Source organism: Falco peregrinus, chromosome 2 (genome assembly GCF_023634155.1).
Source record: "Falco peregrinus isolate bFalPer1 chromosome 2, bFalPer1.pri, whole genome shotgun sequence".
NCBI classification, from domain to species: domain Eukaryota; kingdom Metazoa; phylum Chordata; class Aves; order Falconiformes; family Falconidae; genus Falco; species Falco peregrinus.
Window position 1 is genome coordinate 61,786,587 of NC_073722.1, and position 21,408 is coordinate 61,807,994.

Genomic DNA, 21,408 nt, shown 5'->3' on the forward strand with positions numbered 1-21,408 from the left:
AACTGACTCAGCAGGATTAAACCATACACCACAGAAATCCCTCTGCCCTTCTTTGCAGGGGTACAAAGGTTTTTCAGCATACAATTTTAAATGCTGTACAGCCTGGAGGGGGAGCGCAGAATCATCACATACTACTCCAGGCATTCAGTTTGAAGTACTGTTTCTGAAGTCTGTGCCTGTCCTCCCATACCAACTCATCCGCTGACTTACAGTATTATAGCACTGAATTCTAGCCCCCATATAGCATTTTAAATCCATTCGTTTTGCTCCTCGCTTCTAGCCACAGAACTGGATAGTCTCCTTAAACACATGATAGCAAAAAGGAAAGGGAAATCTCTGAAGCATTTATGTACTTCAAAGATCTCTATGCCTGTTTAATGTTTTAATCTCACGCTCAACACACACATATCTTACAGCACTGGCCACACAGGGTTTTACGCTGGTTGAAGCAAGTCTCTTCTGAAGCAAAACCTATTAGCATGTCAAATGCTTCCCTGTCCGTTACAATGCTGACTATTGAGTAAGAACCCAAATGTTTACAGACCATACCACAGTCCTGCAGCCTAAAGCCGTTACCTAGAAACTATAATATGCCACATACATCTTTTCATTAAGCTTCCTGCTTGTTGGCACAACAAACGGAGCACGAGCCAAGAGCACCGTTTCGTTATGGCATACTTTACACAGAACCAGGGGTGGAAGAAACAACCCGCAAATACAGGTGAATGGGAAGACACCAAGAGATAGCAAGCAAGGCCCATTTTCCAGCCGCACACCTTTCTAAGTGAGCCTTCGCACAATCTCCACAAAAGGCTCGGCAACCCCAAGCAGTCCTTAACTCCTTCTGCATAAGGGTTCTTCTGAAAACAGATGCCGGTCTACTCCTTTGCCAGTTAACCTGACACGTACTTCATGCCTTTCAGGCTCTGAAGTAACAACCCACAGAGTGCAGCAAGCCCTCTGCCCTACAGTGTGATGGTCTGGACTTTTTCTGTTGGGTTATGAGCATGCCCCTGACACCTTTCTGTGAGGGAGAACGTGCTCTCCCTGCAATCAGGAGGTGCCGGGACAGCCACAAATCCAAGGCAAGCAAATAGCAACAATCCAAGCGTGACATTGCACTGAGGCTCCCAGATAAGCCTCAGCATGTCATCTCTCCAGTTCCTACCCCAGCGAACTCTTACCCACATGACAGCCTTTGAACTAGGTTCCCTATGGGTATGTGCCTATTAAAATCAACCATCCGTTAAAACCTCAGTATTTCTCGACCAAAAATATACCTTCCGAGTGATTAACACTAATGTGCTTTTGTTTCCTTAACATGTCCTATGGCATACAGCTCTCAAGCTTGTACAACTGTTTTAGGACACTGTCACATGCACTACTGATCACCTGGAACACAGCGCTTTTCCCCCTAGAGGAAGCATGTTACCAACACACATTTTCGTTTGTCAGTAATTTGGTATAATCTGTTACTGTACTGATTAAGCATACAGAATCTCCATGTTGCATTAGCCTCACTCACATTTCTGAAGATTGTAACTTCTGTTTTACAACCTACATTAATCTTATACTGAAGCTTTGGAAGAAGCTCGATTATGATGTTTGTAAAGATACCTAAACTACATCTGACAAAATGCATTACCTTCCCAATTGCTGGTGGCTTCCAAAATTAAAGCACAAAGATGAGTGTTAGTTCAACCTGTCATTGGTGCAACTGCCTGATCAACCAGCTTGTGCATTTTCTAAAGAGCAAGTTTTGACCGGTGATCAAGACTCTTAAAACTGTGCCCTACACTTAATGTTACATGTTTCTTTGTAATTTCACCAGTAGCTGTTTCTTTTCCAGCCCTGATGAGGACCAAGTTAGTATCAGGTGAGATGATGTCTAATGGTCACACATTTTGTCAACCTCAGTAGTGGTGCATTTGCAAAGTCAGTGATGATGGCAGGAAAGAATTGTAAAAACTCTTCTTCAAAATAGCAAAGTCCACGTTTTCTAGCAGATGGAAAGTGGTAATCTTTACAAGTCACCTTTTACAAAGGACTTAAAGGAGTCCCAGACTTGAACGTTAAGTGTGTAATTAATGTATCCGAGAGATGTCTTGCCTGTTTAAATGCATAGTACACATGTAAGCCTGACTAATACTCTGAAATCTCAGCACTGTGTCCGTAACACTTTTTACCTCGTGTACCACAGGCCTATCTTAGAGAAGCGCTAGTTGAAATTAGAACATTTAACACACAAAGTGATTTTGTCTTAACATTGCATTCACAATATATTTAGTCATTTACTGGAACTGTAACATCTAGAATCAAATTAGCTTTTCATCTAGCTAGTATGTATCAAGCATGAATCTGAGCCACACATCAACTATGAAGAGGAAGGTATTAGCCCACCATACATCAGAGATGACTGCAAACTAAATAAAAAAATCTGAAATGCTATGCAATTTACAGAAGACAACTCTAACATGCACCAGCTAGACTACCAGTGGATCAGGGTTGTTCTGGTTATTTTCTAAATAACCAAGAATACTGCTGCTCAATTTCTTAGCTTGTTCTGAATTAGGACAAAGCCTAATACATGCTAGTTAACTACACAGTGCTACACACCGCTGTCTGAGGCAAAAGAAAAGGATGGGAACAACTGTAGAACTAGTTTATTGTACTAATAATGTAAAGTCTAGAGCATGGATGTTTTGATATGAGGGATGGGCCATATTTACACTAATAAAACAACTCTTCATCTACCTCCAAAAAAACCCCACTGAAGAAACCCATCCATTTTTAAGGACAAAACCGACCACAGGATGAAAAGTAATTGCATGAGGATATGTTGTGGTGCGCTGATGCCTTAGCTAGTAAGGACCAAGTTAAAGTTTGTGAACTGTATCACAATCTATTACCTTTGGTTTAGGCATTTGCATTTTGCTACATCAGTTCATCATATATGCCACAGGCAACCTTAAATCTTTGAATTCCCTAGGTTTTCAAGGAAGAAAATTGTTATACTGGATGTTAGCAATTCTGTTTAAGTTTCTAGTTCAGGTATTGCTGTCAGTAGGCATCTGAAGCAGTCCTCTTTTTCCTGCATACCTTCTTATAGTTGCCGCTGTGCCTTGTCATTCCTGAAACACACCCCTGCCCAAAGAACCAAGCACAGAGTGATGCTGAAGACTGATGCTCCTCACTCCTTTCTGCTCTTATTTCCTCTCCACTGCCTTTTCTTTCCATTTCCACCTCCTCCTGTACAAGAAGTTGCTCCTTGTTGTTTAGTGCCCTCTACTGCTTCAGCACAAGTACAGGACATGGTGCACTTTTGCCCTTCATTCTGCAGCCTCTGTCTACAAAGTCAGGACCCGGAGTCTACTAGGACAGAGAATCCCACCATGATTAGTTCATACCATCTGCAGGGCCTTCCTAGATCCCATTAATTGCCTCCCCAGTGCAAATCCTGATCCCTTCTTCTTACCTCCACATTGTTCTCAGATACGCTCAGGGCTGCCAGCTTCCAGGTCTGCAGATACGTAGACATGGGGTACCTTCACATCCAGGAAAAAACCTTCAGTGGGGATAGTGTGTGTGTGCATGTGTATGGTGTTACAGGAAGAAACCCACTACATATCCACATATGCATAGGAAAGCCTCACACAAAACCTGAGAGCAGAATGACATCAAGACAACCTTTCTCCTTTTCCAGCCTTCCTGAAGACCCCAGCGCTCACATGCGATCAGGGGTGAAGTTGCTGAAGCACAGCCAGAAGGGAAGAAGCCATCTGAGTTGCAATGCTTCAACTCATTCCTTCCTAAGTAGCATAGTCCACCCTACAACGCTCAGTATCAGAAACACAGGACTGGAAGAAGCTTCCCAGAACTATTTACACCAGTCCTTGCAGAGGTCAGGTAAATGCTACCTAGACATAAAAGGCATTTCACCAGACTGCTCAAGTCTTACCACAAAACACCCCCCTGCATTTTTTCATACCTTTTCCTCCTGCTCAAGCTTCATCTGACTTCACGTACATTAAATCACTGACTATAATCTCTCTACATGCCACATATTTCATGCAGATACTAAAGGGCTAGCTGATAACTTTTCTCTTCTGCTCTCACACACGGACAGCAGTCTCCTATGTTTTGAGAAGTCACATATGTAGACAGCTTAACTATTTTTCAACTACTTCCAAAAGGGCCGGCAAGCAATGTAAGTATGCTAGAGATAATCATCAAGTAACTGGGAAAAACATTGTTACTTACAATTCTAAAAGAAGTTAACAGACTGAGTTTTTTTCATCATAAGTTTATTCTACATCTATGTATCAAACTTGGCTCCAACAACCCTAACAGCTATTTGTAGAAAGAACTCCAAACAAATCCAAACAGGATTCTTCTAACATACAGAATTAAGCCTTTTAAGTTTGAAAGTCTCTCCCTGCTTATGTATTATGGAGATCCACTTTGCTGCAAAGGTAAAAAAAAACCCAACCAACCAACCCACCCAGAACTAATTTGGAACTTTAACTGAATCACTGAACTTCACTTGGTGGATTGTGCCTGCCCATAATTCAATGTAACAATTCTTCCTTCACAACCAACACATGATTAGTCAACTCTCAGAATGTGTATTAGCTTGCCTTAATGTTAGATTCAAGAACTTGATATTTCTGTCTAAATTCTTCTGAACTGCTCAAAGTCTTTTAGAGTAACAGTCTATGTGAAGCTCAGCAATTTGCAAGGAACCATAATCCTTCCTTGCAAACAACTGTACAAAAAAAAGACCAGTAAAATACATTTCTGACAACAAGACTAGCACATTAATATGCAACATCATTTCTTGCACAGTAACTGCAGCTGTGTTGGATGGAGAGGACAAAGTGGCTTTTAATCTGAACTCAGAAGCTATTTATTCAACCATTCCAGTATGAGATGATGTTATATGACTGCAACAAATGTCACTGACTTCAGCATGGCACTGAAATGCTGCCTAAAGGATAATATGGAATAAAAAGTAGGACGGACAGTGGGAATCAAAAGAGCCTCCAGAGCCTTAGTGATATTTTGTATTATTGCCTTTGTGTCAAAACTGTTTCTGGATGTATACAGCAGCAGCTTTCTCTGTTTATGAAACTCTACATTCATTTAAAGACAAATAAAAACAGATTAGACTCAAATTCACCGATGATATTCTTCAAAAAGCAAGGTGATGGCACTTCAAGCATGTAGGAAGCACTATAATCAGTGCTAAGTTATCCAGAATAATCATACTTTATCTACTAAAAGATCACTTAAAAGTTCAATTCTAACATTTTCCTCATAAAATACTTGACTGCAGTTTGCAATTTCCAATTACAAAATAAACAGCTAACATCCGAGTTCTCTTTTTGGTACATACAGATCCACTTTTTAGAGAAGTCACAAATTTTGTGAGTATAAAACGGAGTATGAAACAACTCAGAGACCAAGCTAGGGTGTGAATTTTGCCCACGGACACACACCAAAAAAAATTTAATAAAAATTCAGTGACAACATAGGCATGATTAAGCTTACAGGCTGGACACTAACTGATAAAAGTAAAATTTACAGTAATGTTCGACTTCCCAAATTCCTTCAGAATCAGTCCTTAAGCTCTCAGGAGCTATGCAGAAAAACACTAATGTAGCATTTTAAACATCGTTTGCAATGGTATCGCCCAATGACCTTGTTTCAATCAATATCTCGATTTGTTTTTAATAAGAGCTCAAAATGGCAGCCCAGCAGGCTGCTCCTCCTCAGCGACACTGAATTCATTAGATGAATTCAGGTTCAGTCCCAAATTAGGCGTTTTCCCAGAACTGAAAATTAACCTGTTACTTTGCAAAAAGTGTTAATCTATACTGTCATTTCCACACAACACAGCGGAGGCATACATTTACTCCATTTGCAGAGGACTACCCTGGCATATCTAGAAGATCACATAAGGGAAGTTGCATTAAACTTTTTCTATATATAACTAGAGGATTATCTATTTCTACAACTGTTTCATAGCTTGGTTAAGACTCTGGGTTACTCTAGATCAGTGCTGTTTCTCTAAGGCACTAGAAATGGTATTTTCACATATCCACATCCACTACTTTGGTTCACAGAGTTATTTTTACTTTTACATATGTTGCTATCCTAATTTACAGTTTAAGCACCTGTACGATATATTAATCCTTTTGATTAAACATATCAACACAGTCATCATGAAGTAAAGTCTCTGCAGAATGAAGGAAAGTTTAAGCAGTTGCCAAAATTAGAAATAAGCTCACATGTTAAGGAAAGTGTATTTTAGGAGGCAGCAGCATAGCTGAACATGTGTCTGAAATCAACCTTGAAACAGTATTTTAAAGCTACCCTGCCAGTGAAAAACAATTTGCTGGTCAACAGAATGAAACTGCAACTCAACAGAACCACTTCAGTTGCTGCTGGTTAAAATCATCCTTGTGAAGTCAATCTTCCATGCTTTGATGCAAGTGCAAGACAGAAAATACGGCATCTCAAGTGCCCCACGCCAGCTCTAAGTGCTGCTGGAAACATCCTCTTTCCAAAAGACACACAAAATGCACTTACACAGCTCCTGGCAGTCACCACGTCATCGTTGAGGACCTGTTTGTGTATTTCCTGTTATGTTAAACAGCTTTCCTGTTATTAAGCAGCAAAGATGCCTCCCCAGGGACGTGCCTAGAACACTGCGCACCATTGTTTCAGGAGCAACGTGAGCACAACCCGACAGAGCCCACGTGAAAACATCTTCCCAAGCTGAAAACAAAACAGAACAGGGCAGCACTCAGTGCTTTTATTAGCCACAAGATACAGTAGGTCTCCATCCTTTGAGAGGTGCAGTCCTGCTGCTGCTTGCTGACCACAGCTGGAAGTTAAGGGACTTCTCTTCCCAATGACTCCCAACCAAACTGAGCAAGGAGAGACCACTTGGGCAGCGGCTCCCGACAGGTACCAGCACTCCCTGCCAGAAGGGACTGCTTGCCGTGCCTGCTATGGAGACCAAGCAGCTCCTGTGGAGGAGGTTTAAAACATTCACCACAACATTCTTTGCATTTAACGTTCCCCCGAGTCTCTTCTGTTTAAGCTAACAAGCAACTACAAAGACAGCAGATTTACATTTTTGCTTAATTGGGTGGTGAGGAGGGAGGGAGGGAAAGAAGACTACAGAAGTTTTCTTGAGAAGCTGATACCTCAGGCAACTGCAGTGTTCACTGGGGTATACCTGTCATTTACCGCAAAGACCAAAACCCCTATGGGAGGTTAATCCCTACACAAGATCTCTAACTACAAACACCTCTACTTGTGACACTAACAAATGCAGCAAGAAAAATATTCACTGCATATTACACATGCCTCTTCTCTTCCTTGACCCCAAGTCCTAGGTGAGAGATCCTTCCCAAGAATACAGGTTTAATAGGGTTATGCTTTTCATTTCATATTAGGACCTTTTTTAAGTGACAAAATGTCTTAATTTGATAAGCAAATTAAGCAGGTGGTGGATTTTACAGTAATATTTGTGGAAATCAGTGACCCTTGATTTTATATTGGTTATACATCAAGCGGCCCATGCTTATGTCTAAGAAAATCAAAGTTTTCTAGCCTTCTGTTTTGAGTAGAATAATTTGCAACTGACTTCAAGTAAGCTCATTCACTCTTCTGCTGGAGGCATTTCCAACATTCCTGTTTCGCTACTAAAAATACTTGAAAAGGCTTAGCAAAAAATCTATTCTTATAATATATATAAACAAAACATTTTTAAAAGTTTACATATTCTGATATTAGCAATATTCACACAGGTAAAAATGAAGGCCACTGAAATATCCAAGTCTAAAAATATGATTAAAGAAATTAAGTCATTAATAAGTAATATTTGTAACACTTCTCCGACTTTTCTGCTGAAGGACTGCTAGTTCTCTTTAAGAAAAGGATGAGCATTCATTAAAAGAATTTCACCACAGATGTTCCCAGCTGTCCTATTTCCGGCCTAACTTGAAGTATTTCCATAACAACACATACAAACTGTTTACATGAGCATCCTTAAGAAGAACCTTTACTTGCTATAAATGTATAACCAGCATACTACCATGAGAAGTAGCAGCAAAAATTTTAACCAGGAGTTGAACACAGGACCCAGGGTTACTAGCAGCCTTGCTACAACCATTAGACAGCTGTAACGAAGATACCAATGGAAGGTGCATAAATAGCAACTATAACGAAACAACTCAGCCAGATAGACACCAGGTTATTCCAGGTGGGTTATTTCAACATTTGAGTATATCGACAGCTATATAGAATAGGATTATTTTTTTTTAAGAAGGTTTAAAGATGTAAGTTATACTGCTGATGCATTCCTTTTTCAGAAGATCGAATGCTACTTTTTTTCTCCTTGTAGGACAGACAACAAAAACAATACTCCATGACCAGGAAAAGGTAATGGGGACAAGCACTGCTGGTGGACATGGCTAGAAAGGCGTGGTGATACTACTAACTAATCTAAATCATTAATTAATAATTCTGCAACACTAGTTGACCATATTATCATGGTAAAAAATAATTGTTTAGCCTCCTCTTAGAAATGAAGTTTAATTCAATCAAATCTTTCTGATGACAACACTACTCCACTGGACCATAGACAGTAGCTACGTTTACAGAAGAACACACCAAGATACAGGTAAACTCAGCAAGCTAGCCAGCTTGACCAATGCAGCCTTCACTGAATTTTGTTCTGGGGAGAAACAAGCCACATGAGATGTGGTCTGCTTGCAAATAATCTTCCAAATAAGTTAGCTTTTGGTAAGATATTTGGTGAAACAGTCAAGAGCGGTTTGAAACACCAGCACTTTTCCTAAAGGCATCAAATTATCAACTTTGGACCTAGGTTCTTCATATGAGTAATGCCACTCACGGATTAGAATTTTTTAAAAATAATAAAAACAGTGGAGACACTGCTTCATTACACAACACTAAATTAACAGCCAATCTATAAACAGAAACTGTCATCTCTTGCCACTGAATGCAGTGAGAGTGGTTAGTGTGGTCCAAATCAATTCAGTACTGCCTCCACAGTACCTGACATTAATCATATTTGATGAACAGTGCTTAATGTTAATTATATCTGATTAATGGAAGATGCAAGAACTTTTTTGCCTTCACCCCCCTCCCAAATCAGTTTTCTATGCCACAGAACAGTGAGGCAAGTGGCTGAAAATATTTAAAACATTGCATCCCAGCACTGCAATTTCATAGTACAGTTTTCCTCAAAATAGCTATTGCTTTATGCCTTAGAAAGTTCACATTAAAAAAACTGAATAGGTAGTAATGACTTGTCTGAATACTGCAAGCCATTCCTACTATGGTAACAGATTCATCTGCACAAGCTACAGAACTGGAAGAGGCAGCTTTTAAAAGTTTGAGTTTTACCACACTGGAAATCCCCTTAAGTAATTCAAAAGTTAATCAAGTTTTTAAGTGTAATTGTACCTGCCTATCCCTTTCAAACTCCGACCTGCTTCACAGCAATAGAAGTTGCAGCCAGACCCTTTTCACCTATTAGACATAGCAAGCAGGAGCAAATGCATACTTAGAATATGTAATGATATTAGCAGAGATAATTTGCTTTTACATTTACTCTCCAATTTATTCTGAGATGGAAGTAGCAATTCTACTTATTTCATGTTGACAAATACTTGAAGCCATCCTTCACATACAATTAATCCATTTAAGTGAAGGAATAACAAAATCCAACATCACTCGCTACAGTGCAGCCAGAATACAGAAGTTGCCATGCATCTGCTTTTCACAGCAGTCCAGTTCTTTCTTCCATGATTTTTTTTTTTTGAGCAAAGCTCCTCATTTTCATGCCTTATTAAATACATGCACAGTTTAAGCGTTAACATCAGAGACAGGTTATTGCTTTGACTTTGGCATGTTTTTTGTATGGTTGGAGGTGGGGGGGTGGGGTGAGTTTCTGGAGTTTTTTTAGCAGCCCCTTTCTGCTATCCAGGCTTGCTTTGAGAAGAACTAGCATTACCTTCATTTTACACCTACCGTAAGCACATCAATTGGATAAGACTTGAGTACAGATGATACTTTCAAACTCTAAAACACAGAGCCCTACCACCTCGAAATAAGAATCTCCATTTATCTATTACTTACATGTTACTGAAGCTATGACCTATTAAGACTGAAAACAAGGACATCAGGCAGGTCATTTAGTACCCAGCCTTGAACAGATAAAGTCAGGAGCAAAGAGCCTCATTGACTTCTACAGAAACTTGAATAAACGCAAAATCTCCCAAGACAAATGGTTTCCAGCTATTCAACTTCTTTTGTTCAGAATAAATAAGCTGGCTTTACTTCTGAACTATATTTTCCCTTGGTAGGTGACAGAAATATTTAACAAACTCATCCTGTATCATACCTCTTCAGCAGATTTTTAGATTTAGAATACTTAGTAGAGTTGAGTGTGTTGGCTCTCTTTCTACAGTTCTATATTAAACTGTAGTGTCAGACATTAATTAGTACTTCAGCTATTCTTCAAGGCAGAGAAAAAAAAAAAAAGGCTTATGAACAGCTGAGCAACTCGTAACACCTGAGGCTTTCAGAGTCCTTTAATAACACTGCTTCATGATATGAAGAAGTAATTCCATAGTATGCAATGTGATCTGAAACAATTTATAGGGAAGAAATTTTATTGGAAAAGGATGTAATCGGCTCAAATAAACAGGTCTGTGATTTTTGCTTGTTATTAACAAGGCAAAAGGCAAATTTTTAAAATTAGTATTGCTGAAATTACATCAGTTACTGTTTGTCCTCTGAGACACCTCTTGTTCCCAAGGTAGTAAGGGAGTAACTAGGTTTACTAAGCTATGAAAGTCAATAGCAAGACAAGAGCACTAAGTACACTTCAGGGGAAAAAGAGAAAGAGGAAGAGCAGCAAGAAGGGCTGGATGAAAAACACCGAGAGAACAGTTTACCACAAAAGCAACAGTACAGTTCAGTATACAATCCTTGAAAAACTCTGAACAAGAGCTTTGACCTCCATTTGCAAAACCAGTTCCTTGTCTAGAATTTTATCTGTATGCAAGGCAAAACTAAGTAACTCAAAATTACTGTTTTGAATCCCTGATAAAAGAATGTCTTTCTCTGGTAGTTCATACAGAATCATACAGAGATGATTTCTTCTGTCACACCATTGATGCATGACAAGCATAAGAGCATTTTAGTCAGTCTTTGCTAAAAAGCCTTAATTATTTGATAAAGGAAGAAAATGTTACATTTCACCTCTGAAAGACACTGATTCACTTGACTCGTATCTATCATGTTCATGCAGTTCTGAAGCGTTGAGTTTTTTGTTGCAGTTACTACAAGTAAGTTTTACAAGTCACAGGATGGGTAAATAAAGCGTTTCCTGAAGCATTTCAGTGTTTTTGTTTTGCTGTAGAGGCTACTCATTATATGCAGCTAACAATGCAGGTGCACTATACTTCCAGTAGCTGAGAAAAATGATGCTTCAATGTCCGCCCGCATTTAAAGGGAGAAAAGAAGTCTGGATTTGATGACCTTGAAGCAGCGTAGAGCACACAGCGATGGAAGTTAAGACACAAGGCAAGAAGCTGAAGGGCCTTAAGAAACACTTTAAATTTTATGGCAAAGCTCCTCTGGATTTATTCCATTCCTAGGAAAAAAATCCAATTTTATCTGGTTTCTCCTGAACAGGCCATATGCTTATGCTACAAGGTATCAGAATTACTCTCATTACTTTGACACCTCCACATGGACAAGACATAAGCAACTGAAAGATGCATTTAACTATAAATGCAATGACTTACCTAGACTAACTTAAAAACTGCATGTCCAGCCATACTACATACTGTGAAGAAACTGCGGCATGCTGCTGCAAAATACCCTCAAGTCAGAATGAAAACCCAAGAGTGAGTTCTAGCCTCTTCCTCCCAACAGTGCTCACATCCTAACATCACCAAGTTACTGCACTGCAGGCTGTCAGCCAGGACATGGTAACAGAAGAATCCATCCTGATCTGTGCTCTAGACTACTTTAAAACTCTACATTTCAACAACCATCATTAAGTACCTCAAGGATGCTCTACTGTCATACGAGGTGGTTGGTCTATGTTACTACGAAAGGGAGCAAAGCACGAAATCCATTAAAATGCTTAGTAAGAGTGCAATCTACACCAAACCAGAACTTAACGTTGCTTACATAATGCTTATACATATTCACATTCCTACGTGGACCCTGTCACTCTTTTTTTCAATTACTCCCTCCTCATTTGTTGACACAGTCCCTACTATACTCTATTTCTCATTACTTTTGTGACCTTAGAAAGAAGCCACATGTCATTTTAATCCAATTAAACCACTACAAGGCAAGATACTTATACTGGTGCTGCAAAAACAAATAGGGCTCCTCCAGGCATTTAACAAAAAAAGAAATTGTGATATACATTGTCCTTGTCTGATCCACTACTGTTGCTGAGCGAACCTGAAATAATCACTAACAAGCTTCAATGCATTCCACTGCTTCTAAAACCACAGTGCATCTATACATACTTGCACTCTCTACGACAGAATATGACCTGGTTTTCAGATGCCCTACTTTTTTGGTATATTCAGCTCTAGCTAACCACTGGTCAGCTTTCTGCTAACACACTGACTTCCTACAAGACACAGTGACAGCGAAGCAGAAGGGGGAGACTAGGCAAAAACCCCTCCAAGCTTTCAATGCTATATCATTAACCAGTACATGCTGCACATGAGGAAAACACACAAAAGGTCTATTCAGCAGTTCTTATTTAGTGAAGTGCTGCTTAATTGGAATACAGAGCTAGCCATCTATTTTACATGCCATATTTAACAGAGGCATCCTGCAGGCAGGTTTTGCTTTCACATCAGTCAAATTCAAACCACAAATGGATTCTTATCATTCTGAAATTCCCTTGATACATGCACTGACAACTATTTTTATTTTTTTAGAAATTATACAAATTTCAGTAGCAGTTAACAAGCATTTGGAATACTGAACCTCATCTCCCTCCACTCTCTTTTAGGATTTTTGTCCCTGGAATAAGCACTATGTGGAAATTTCACACTGTTAATAACATCAAGGATGTAGGTATACGCACAAACAGTCCCTTACCTAAACAATTTTAGCATCAAGGTATTTTAATCCTAGCTTAAAGCCATGCAAGCAAGCTGCAAACAGAAGCCTACATTACGTTTGACAGTCAGCCTGAATTACGTTCATAACTGAATTTATCATCCAGAAGGAACTCAGAAATCAGATATACTTTGCCAAGGATAAGTAATGAGAAGGCAAATGGTTTAAGCTCCTATGTGAAATGCCAGGACAGGAAGGAAAGCTGACTGGCAGAAATTAACTCCAAAAAATAAAAGCAAAGAGGGTGCTGTTGAAGACAGAAAGAAAATGCCTGAGAGGAAGAGCTTCTGCAGAACTAGTTTATGTAGCTGCTCACTCCTCCTTACGTAAAACAAGAAAATTATGAATAGTGCAGTGGAGGAAAAAATTTATGTAATGTGCAGGCTGCCATCAGTTTCTCTAGATGTCATGCAACTTAGCTAAAACAAACAACTGCCACCCTCCACCAAAACAACACATGTATGTCCTGGCACAAAGCTCAGCTTCCGTATCTTGTTCCCATTCCAGATACTTGCTTTATTTGCTTTACCTGCCACTGAAGATGAAAATCAGGTCAGATGCAGCTGAGAATTTTGTGGTGGGTTTTATGTTTGGTTCTTTTTTTGAAATCTTGGGGGTGGCAGGGAAGGTTAGACACATACACACTAGAGTGTCTCTAAACTTTTTAGGTTTGCAGCAACACAAGTAGAGCATAAAAGTTTGCTTGTCCTGCTTGCACATAACATGTATTTAACATGACATGTATGTCAGCAGAATCTACATGTAAGTATTAAAATATTTCTCTCAGACAGAAAGCCACATCACGACAGCTTGTATTCATCCCACTTCCCTCCCTGTTTCTGCCCCGCACGCAATCAAGGTATAGAAAAGACAGCGCTCCTGGCAAATAATCACTAAAATTATTAGATAAATATTTAATAGCACAGACTTCCTGATACTGTTTTTGGACTCGTGCAAGGAAAGAGAAAATTCCAATTGGCATTTCATAAACCAAATAAACATCTTCCAAACGAGCAGCTCAGCACGGGTGCATGCACACAGACACTTACAATTTGAAACTACTTTGCTTAAAAGTCAGACTCCTGTATGAAAACCAAAAACTTTCATACCCAGCGTGGGTTTTATTTGCTAAAACAAGCTGCTGTTGAAATAAACAAGATATTCCCTCAATACATGCTCTCAATTATCATACTAAAAAAAATAAACCACCAAAAACACCACACAAACCTGTATGAAATATAACAGTGCTTTTCTTGTAGCCAGAAGGTAGACGAATGTTTCGGAGCAACCCCTTTGCCGTCAGCCTTACACGCATGTTGGATAAGGAAAATTTCGGGGACCATAACATGTCTTCAGTGTAATTGGAAGGTAAATAAGCAAGAAAACGCCTCCATGTACTGTCACATACTATGTTTTTAAATCACTACTAGCAGAAGTGGGTAATTCTTGCTAAAGAAAACAGGCTTGAATAAATAAGCAAGTCTCCATTCCTTTGCTCTTATTCCTTATGCAGACAAGCAAAAAAAAAAAAAAAAAAAAATCAGTAAAAGCAGATATCCGCGGCGTAAATGCTGCTGGCAGCTTCTCCTCACCAGATGTTGTGGCAACAAAGCTCGTCCTCAGAATAAAACCGACTTAGTGATTCGGAAAAACAACAGCCTCCAAATTGCATCACAGTGTTGATGCTTAATCTGCTACGGGACTCTGTGGGCTGGGAGCTAGAAAAGGAGAAAAGGGAGGAGGAGGAGGAGGAGGTAGGAGGAGGAAGTGGGTGGTCTCCCAAGCTGAATATATCATCCAGCAATATCACAGACCATGTAATTGTTCTTTAGAGACTGTTAGAAAGATTACTTGAACATTCTTGGAGACATATTTCTTCTCTCCAAGAATGCTTTCAGGGCGTTTTTTTCTTTTTTATTTCTTATTAAACAGTTTCTTTCAGTGGACATGAATTAATCAAAATAGATTTATCAGCTAACATTTTCTACCAGAGTTTCTTTTGGCATTAAATATTATTTCAACATTTAAAGTCTTAACAAATCTACAAACACATCTATTCCCTAAGAATAATTCAGTATTTGAGATCTGCTTAAGGGAAATACTATTTAGCTTGGCAGCTCAACACTGCAGATGCTTCCAATTTATCAGAAAAGGAGCAAGGAAGCAGGCATCAATTCTGTATTAAATCAGATCTCTGTCAGCTGGGTTTTGAAGGCACCCAAACATTGCAGCAAACATGCAGTGTTACAGGAGTTCCTTCAAAATAGATGCTGTCTCTATATTTGACTAGTCCTCTTCAAAAAATCTTCTTCTTACTGTTTAAATGACCTCAAAAGTTTTGCATATACTTTGGTCCCTTTCAGCTGCCACTAGCGAAAATAAAATTAGAAATAAGAGTCAGAAACCAGAAAACAGAGGAGTAACTGTTTTACAGCGATCAGAAAATGTCACATTTTTCACCTATGATCATGACTATAAATACATGCATTGGCCACTTTCCTGTGTAAACAGAAACATTTCACTACTTTGCCTACAGTCAGCAGCTGCCTTGCTAGGCAGCCATAGGAGCAGGGACCACCCAAGTATCTCAGAGCCAATGCAGGAGACGAGACAGTAACTCATACCTCTTTTTGGGTTGCTTGAAGAGCTTCCCTCAAACAGCCTTTTTATCTTTTTAGAGACAACAAAATCAGGTACTTTTCCATTGATTCCGCACTTCTACCATTTCACCAAACCACAGCTAATGCTCTCTAGCACCTATCCCTCTGACAGTTTTTCCAGTTCCAGAAACAATTAACCCAACTTGCTCTGGAGCAGGTAGAACCCAAAGCAAACAATCACACTGACAGGTCTCATCCCAGTGGTACCTTAACTGTCCTCTCCTTACCACAAATCTATTCTATTTTAACAGCATGTCTTCCTTGCTCAAGATGCGTAACATTTTAAATTCTCTAGTGCTTATTTACCACATCACCTGGAAAGAAAAACACCATTCTGTCACTTTATCCTGGTCTCTGGGTGTCTCTAACATCACATAGGCCAGTGCAGTGCTAATAAAGCAGCTCATTGTAAGTAGAGCAAAAGAGCTGCAGCCCAGCATCAAGACCCTCAGAGCCATGAAGCCAGCCTCCACAGCGTACCGTGGGAGAATACTGCTGAATGTTTTATGATCGTGTACCAAAATATTTATTTCCCAGCACAGCCATGTACCACCAACTCTGAAGTACTATAATACATCTTCAGTCCACACAAAGCCATTCAAAATAAGTACAATGACAGTAAATTAGCTTTTTTTGTTTGGTTCCCAGGGCAGCCCCTGCACACAGCAGGGCATGCATGTCATTAATGCTAGAAAATCCTCATCTGTTCCTTCTAGTCTGAAGAGCTTTGGCACTAGCAATGTGTGTTCATCTATTTTTCCAACAGCCCGCAAATGCAGACCCTTTCCTAATACCACAGCACTATCAAAGACATCACCTCCTTTCTGTGCTGGATGATGATTATGCTTGGAAACCACACTCAGCAGTAAACCAGAAGGCTTGTTACAGCACATTAGAGTAACCTTGCATATTCAGTGTAGTTCATTAGCCCATCTCTTCAAATATTAGGTCAGTATTGCCAAATCCTTTCTTAATGAAGGCGTCTAGAGATTTTGACCAGGCCTACAGCCAGTCTTCAAACACCATTCAATACCCAGCCATACTAGGTTTTACCTTTCTGCCAGGGCACCCATAGAAACTCTCTTTTTGTCTTCCTCCTGCCTCCCAACAGCTCCCGAAGGGAGGAACTGCTCCATGCAGTAAATGTTCTCTCACCATCCCAATCTGATGTTCTCAAAGGCAGAAACAGTGCAAACAGGTTAAAAAAAAAAAACCACCCAAAAAACCCGTATCACCACCCCCCACTACAACAAAAAAAACCCCAAACTATAAATCAGCAACAAAATCCCGACACCCCAAAAACAACCCACCATCTCTCTCCATCCTTGCAATAGTGCCTAGGAAAAAAGTAAAGAACCTCTCATTAGCCTGAAAAACCAGAGAAGTTAAGTGCCCCATAGAAACTGTAACTTCCTTGGTAGGAATAGGAGCTAGAGCAAAGATTCTGTAAAGGGCAAGCATGAGGTAATGAACCAGTCTGAAGACTGAGGAAGGAATGAATCATCAGGCAAAATATGAGCAGATAAAAACCTCTATATGGACATCAAAATCCTTGTAGCAGAGACAAGAACACTTTTTACACAGACACACAAATAATAATTTCACTGCTTCCTCTTTCCCACCCTTTGCTTGGGTGGAAATAAGCCATGAAGCTTATATAAGCCATACATCACAGTATGTTTAAAAAAAAACAAAACAAAACAAAAAACACAACAAAACCACACACTTCTGATTTCAGGAAAACGCCCTTTCTAGCCTCTAGGGTTGGAATTCTGTTAAGCCCCAGAAACCCAAAACAAGCCTGCTTCATGCAGAAGCAGACATGACAGCACTTATATAAAGCAATAAATGCATGTCAGTCTCATCTAGCACCCAGCACTCAGGGAGCTCTCACAGCAGCCAGCAAGAGGACTGCCCAACCCTATCTGAGTAGCTCCCAGGAGAGACTGAACTTGGAGAGGTTCCTCCAATGCAGCTTTTCCAAAGTTCTGCATTACACCGTGGTACACTCCACCGTGGTGGCTGTGCATCTGGCTAGTGTCATTTCCTTGGCTCAGGAAAACGGCACCTCCAGGTCTGTATCCGTACTCCTACGATGACCATCTAGTGCCTGGTGCCAACAGGGTACAAAGCCAGGACATAATCCATGCAATTTTAACACAGGATGCCAGGAACATGCACTGTCTACATTTCACACAACATGAGGATCACAGAGAGGTCTTTTTCTATCTTGACATTAGATAAGGGTGATGGAAAATCACACCAGAAAACAGCAGAACAAAATAGGAAGTGATATACAGCCCAGACAGAGAACAAAAGGAGTGACAGATTTTATTTACTAGCACCTTACTGCTGGCTTCCCTCCAACTCCAAGGGCAAAACCAGTGATCAACGTGGACAAATGGGCTCTGTCCTGTTATGACCATGTCATTCAGTTTGGGTTGCTAAATGCATCAATACCTGATGACACCTTCAGATCGATGGTGGGGCTAGACCTATTTTAACCCCTGCAGATTTAGCACATCTGTCACTCCTGGGAACATTAGCAACGTGACAAGAAAGGAGCAAAGGGCTGGAATCTGTAGGCTCTTCCATTCAGCCTCATGAGGCCAAGCACGCAGCATCTGTATGTTTCTGCTGTTTCTGCCCCTCCTTCCACATCCAACAATCACCAAGAAAGCCATCGGAGCACAATTAACTGTCTCATTGCAAAGAAGTCTAAATCAGACTACCTGCAGTAGGTCATCCTGCTTCTGGATGAGATAGAGTTGCTTGGAGCCAGCATGTTTTTAATCTAGTCATCCTGCCTTGTGCATGACAATTAATATTTATTACAGTCTGGACTGAGCAATGGTATTTTAGATTTGAGAAGCCCATGTAGAGGACGCCTGGCTCCGTGTGTTGTAAGACAGCATGGGCAGTGCAGAGCAGATGGATTTTGCTGGCATGCTTTACTTCAGGAAGAACTGAGAGGTGACTGCTTATGCAAAGAGAGAGGTGAGAAGCAGGAGCCTACTAAGAGCCAAAGGGTCATCTGTGTCCTTGGTTTTGTTTCTGGAAAATTACTGTCCCCTCTTCACTTTCCTGTGCGCACCTTGCTCTAGCCAGTGCTCCAGTTTGAAAAGCTAGCCTTCCTGCAGGCAACAAAACCCACTGCCATGCCAGATGCAGCCTGCAGCTTCAGGACTTATTTTAAGTCCAATCCTCACCTGAAGAAAAAAGCAAACCTCTTCCTGCCTCAGAGCAGGAACTAAAATCCTAAATAATTTAGGTTTCTTCTAGTACACAGAAGCTTTTAATCATTATAAATTCAGCAGCCTGTCAAACAGAAGGTCATGCTGCAGTGGATACCCAGGCAAACAGCTACAGGAAATCAGGCTTATCTATGTGTCTCACACAACAGTGGTGGCATTTAAATTGTCTGTACTTTTTCAGAATTCAGAACAGCCAGAAAACACTGCAAGAATAAGTTGCTTTTAATAACTGATTTAAGGGAGCAGAGCAAGTTATTTTCCATGTGCAGGATGTCCCTTCCAAAATGGCATTTTTGTTAGACTTTCTCAGTCAAAATTGCTTTGAAAAAAAAACCTGCTATGCTACAGCAGTGAATAATGTCACTAACATCAGGACAACATGCCTTAAAATATGAAGCTTCAATGATCTATCCATATGTGTCAAAAAACCCAACTACCTCTGTGCTAGGGACCTCTGTTGTTAAGAAACAGGCTAGGCGCATACACAAATCCTTGTGAGTTCAGGCCTCAAGGAACAGAGGAAAATTGAAAGTTTTACTTTGGGCCACAGCTTACAGATATTTTAATTCCTTATTCACACGATATTGATTTTTATGTATTGTGCAACTGTTCTTCACCTATGGCCTCCCAACAATACCCAGACAGCCTCTGCTAAAAAGTAACACTGCAAGTCAGGACAAAATTTCGGCAAGGAAATGTCCTAAGACATGCTAGTGGTTTAGCAGGAGATCACGGGGCACATTAAAGACAGCTCACAACTGCTGTGTTTTGCTTATCACCATGGGCTGTTATGTTCTTCACAGGCCCTGGTGTGCAGACAAATATGCACATGTACACTCAGTTTACAAGCTGTTCAACCATCTTTGACACAAGATCCATGAGCTTTCAAATATTATGCCAACTTATTTCCCTAACGGGTCAATGACAGCAATATGGGAAACTACTGTATCTCCTGAAAAAATACTTAAGAAATATGGGAAAAGAAAGGGCTTAAAAAAAGCTAGAGGGAACAAGTTAGAGGACTTTAAAATAACTTTAAAAAAAAAAAAAACAAAACACTGTAAGAGGACATTAAGAGTCAGCTTTGGGATACCTCTTAACACTTCACCACAAAGTTAAGGAAGAACTCCATTACAACAACATGGGATTATTCACTGCTTACTGCAAACACATAAAACAATGTGCACAACCCTAAGGAACTCCAGAAAGTCAAAGGAAAACAACAAACCCAAGTCTGAGAACATCAGAAGAGATCTGTAACTAAGCTAAACTGGAGAGGGAAGGGACAAGAAGATAGTAGAGAAAGAACCAAGTGCTACAATCACATTTTCAAGAAGGTGACACAATTTAGCATTGCATACAGCAATTCAGTTGAGAATAACAACATGAAAACAGTGGTATGTGACCCTGATGGTCAGTCAAAGCTCTAAAGTCTCTTAATAAAACAAAAACTTACTGTCCTCTTCATTACTGAAAAAAATAGTGAGAATTTAGATACTTCAAAATTCATTCAGACAGAATAGTAATAAAAACACCAGCTCTGGCTAATCCTAATCTATAATTTAAAGCCATTAGGACAGACTTCCACACTAGAAAAGCCTTCAACTCCAGCTCCCAACACTGGAAATTTTCTTTAAGCATCTGTTGGACTGAGCTGATACAATCTGTGGATATCCATTTCAGCTGCCCCAGCTCTACTCATGCAGAGGCTGGCCTAATTCAGTATTTAGACAAGTGTGAGAAAACCACAGCTCTTTGTTCTTCTCCTGTGTGGCTTCTTGTTGTGAAACAGCAAAATAAAATACCACGGAAGAGAACTACTGACATTCCTCCCAGCCTCAGAATAAATACCAGAGAAGTGAACTACAAACATTCCCTCCACAGAAAGCCTGCAGAGTTCTGTGTCACCAAGAGTTTGGAGTAGCTGTGCAGAGCTGGAGAGCAAGTTTCTCACAGAAGTTTGGAATTAGATAATAATAAACATCTCTGAAATATCTAACTTAAAATCCAGAAAACGGGTCCTTCTTTAAAAGCATTAACAGAAGAAACAGACTTTGTAGTATGAAAACCATTTGGGTTATGCCACAAAAGTCCTTAATGAATGGTGCTCTGTTGCTATACAAAAACTAATAGGACCCACACGAAGTCCTCGTTGCTGGAGTTGTAAAAATAATTCCAACATTTTCAGTCCACCAATTTGAGAAATTGCCAGCAGAATACCACCATTTGAACAGAGCTGGCCCATGTGTTACTCCATAGCAAACCCCTGAGTTTTCAAAATTCATTGTTTT

At 40.0% G+C, this 21,408-nt stretch overlaps 1 protein-coding gene across 6 annotated transcripts in view; it reads right to left on the reverse strand.

Moving 5' to 3' along the window:
* MTUS1 (microtubule associated scaffold protein 1) overlaps positions 1–21,408 on the reverse strand; it is a 130,794-nt gene that overhangs the window by 41,050 nt on the left and 68,336 nt on the right. The window contains exon 1 of one of the 6 annotated variants that reach the window (XM_005239756.3): positions 14,431–14,875. The exons of the other annotated variants lie outside the window; for them this stretch is intronic. Within the exon in view, the coding sequence (XP_005239813.1) occupies positions 14,431–14,551 (121 nt within the window). The 5' untranslated portion in view covers positions 14,552–14,875. Of the gene's footprint in view, positions 1–14,430; positions 14,876–21,408 lie in introns of those variants that run through there. 6 annotated transcript variants of the gene reach the window in all.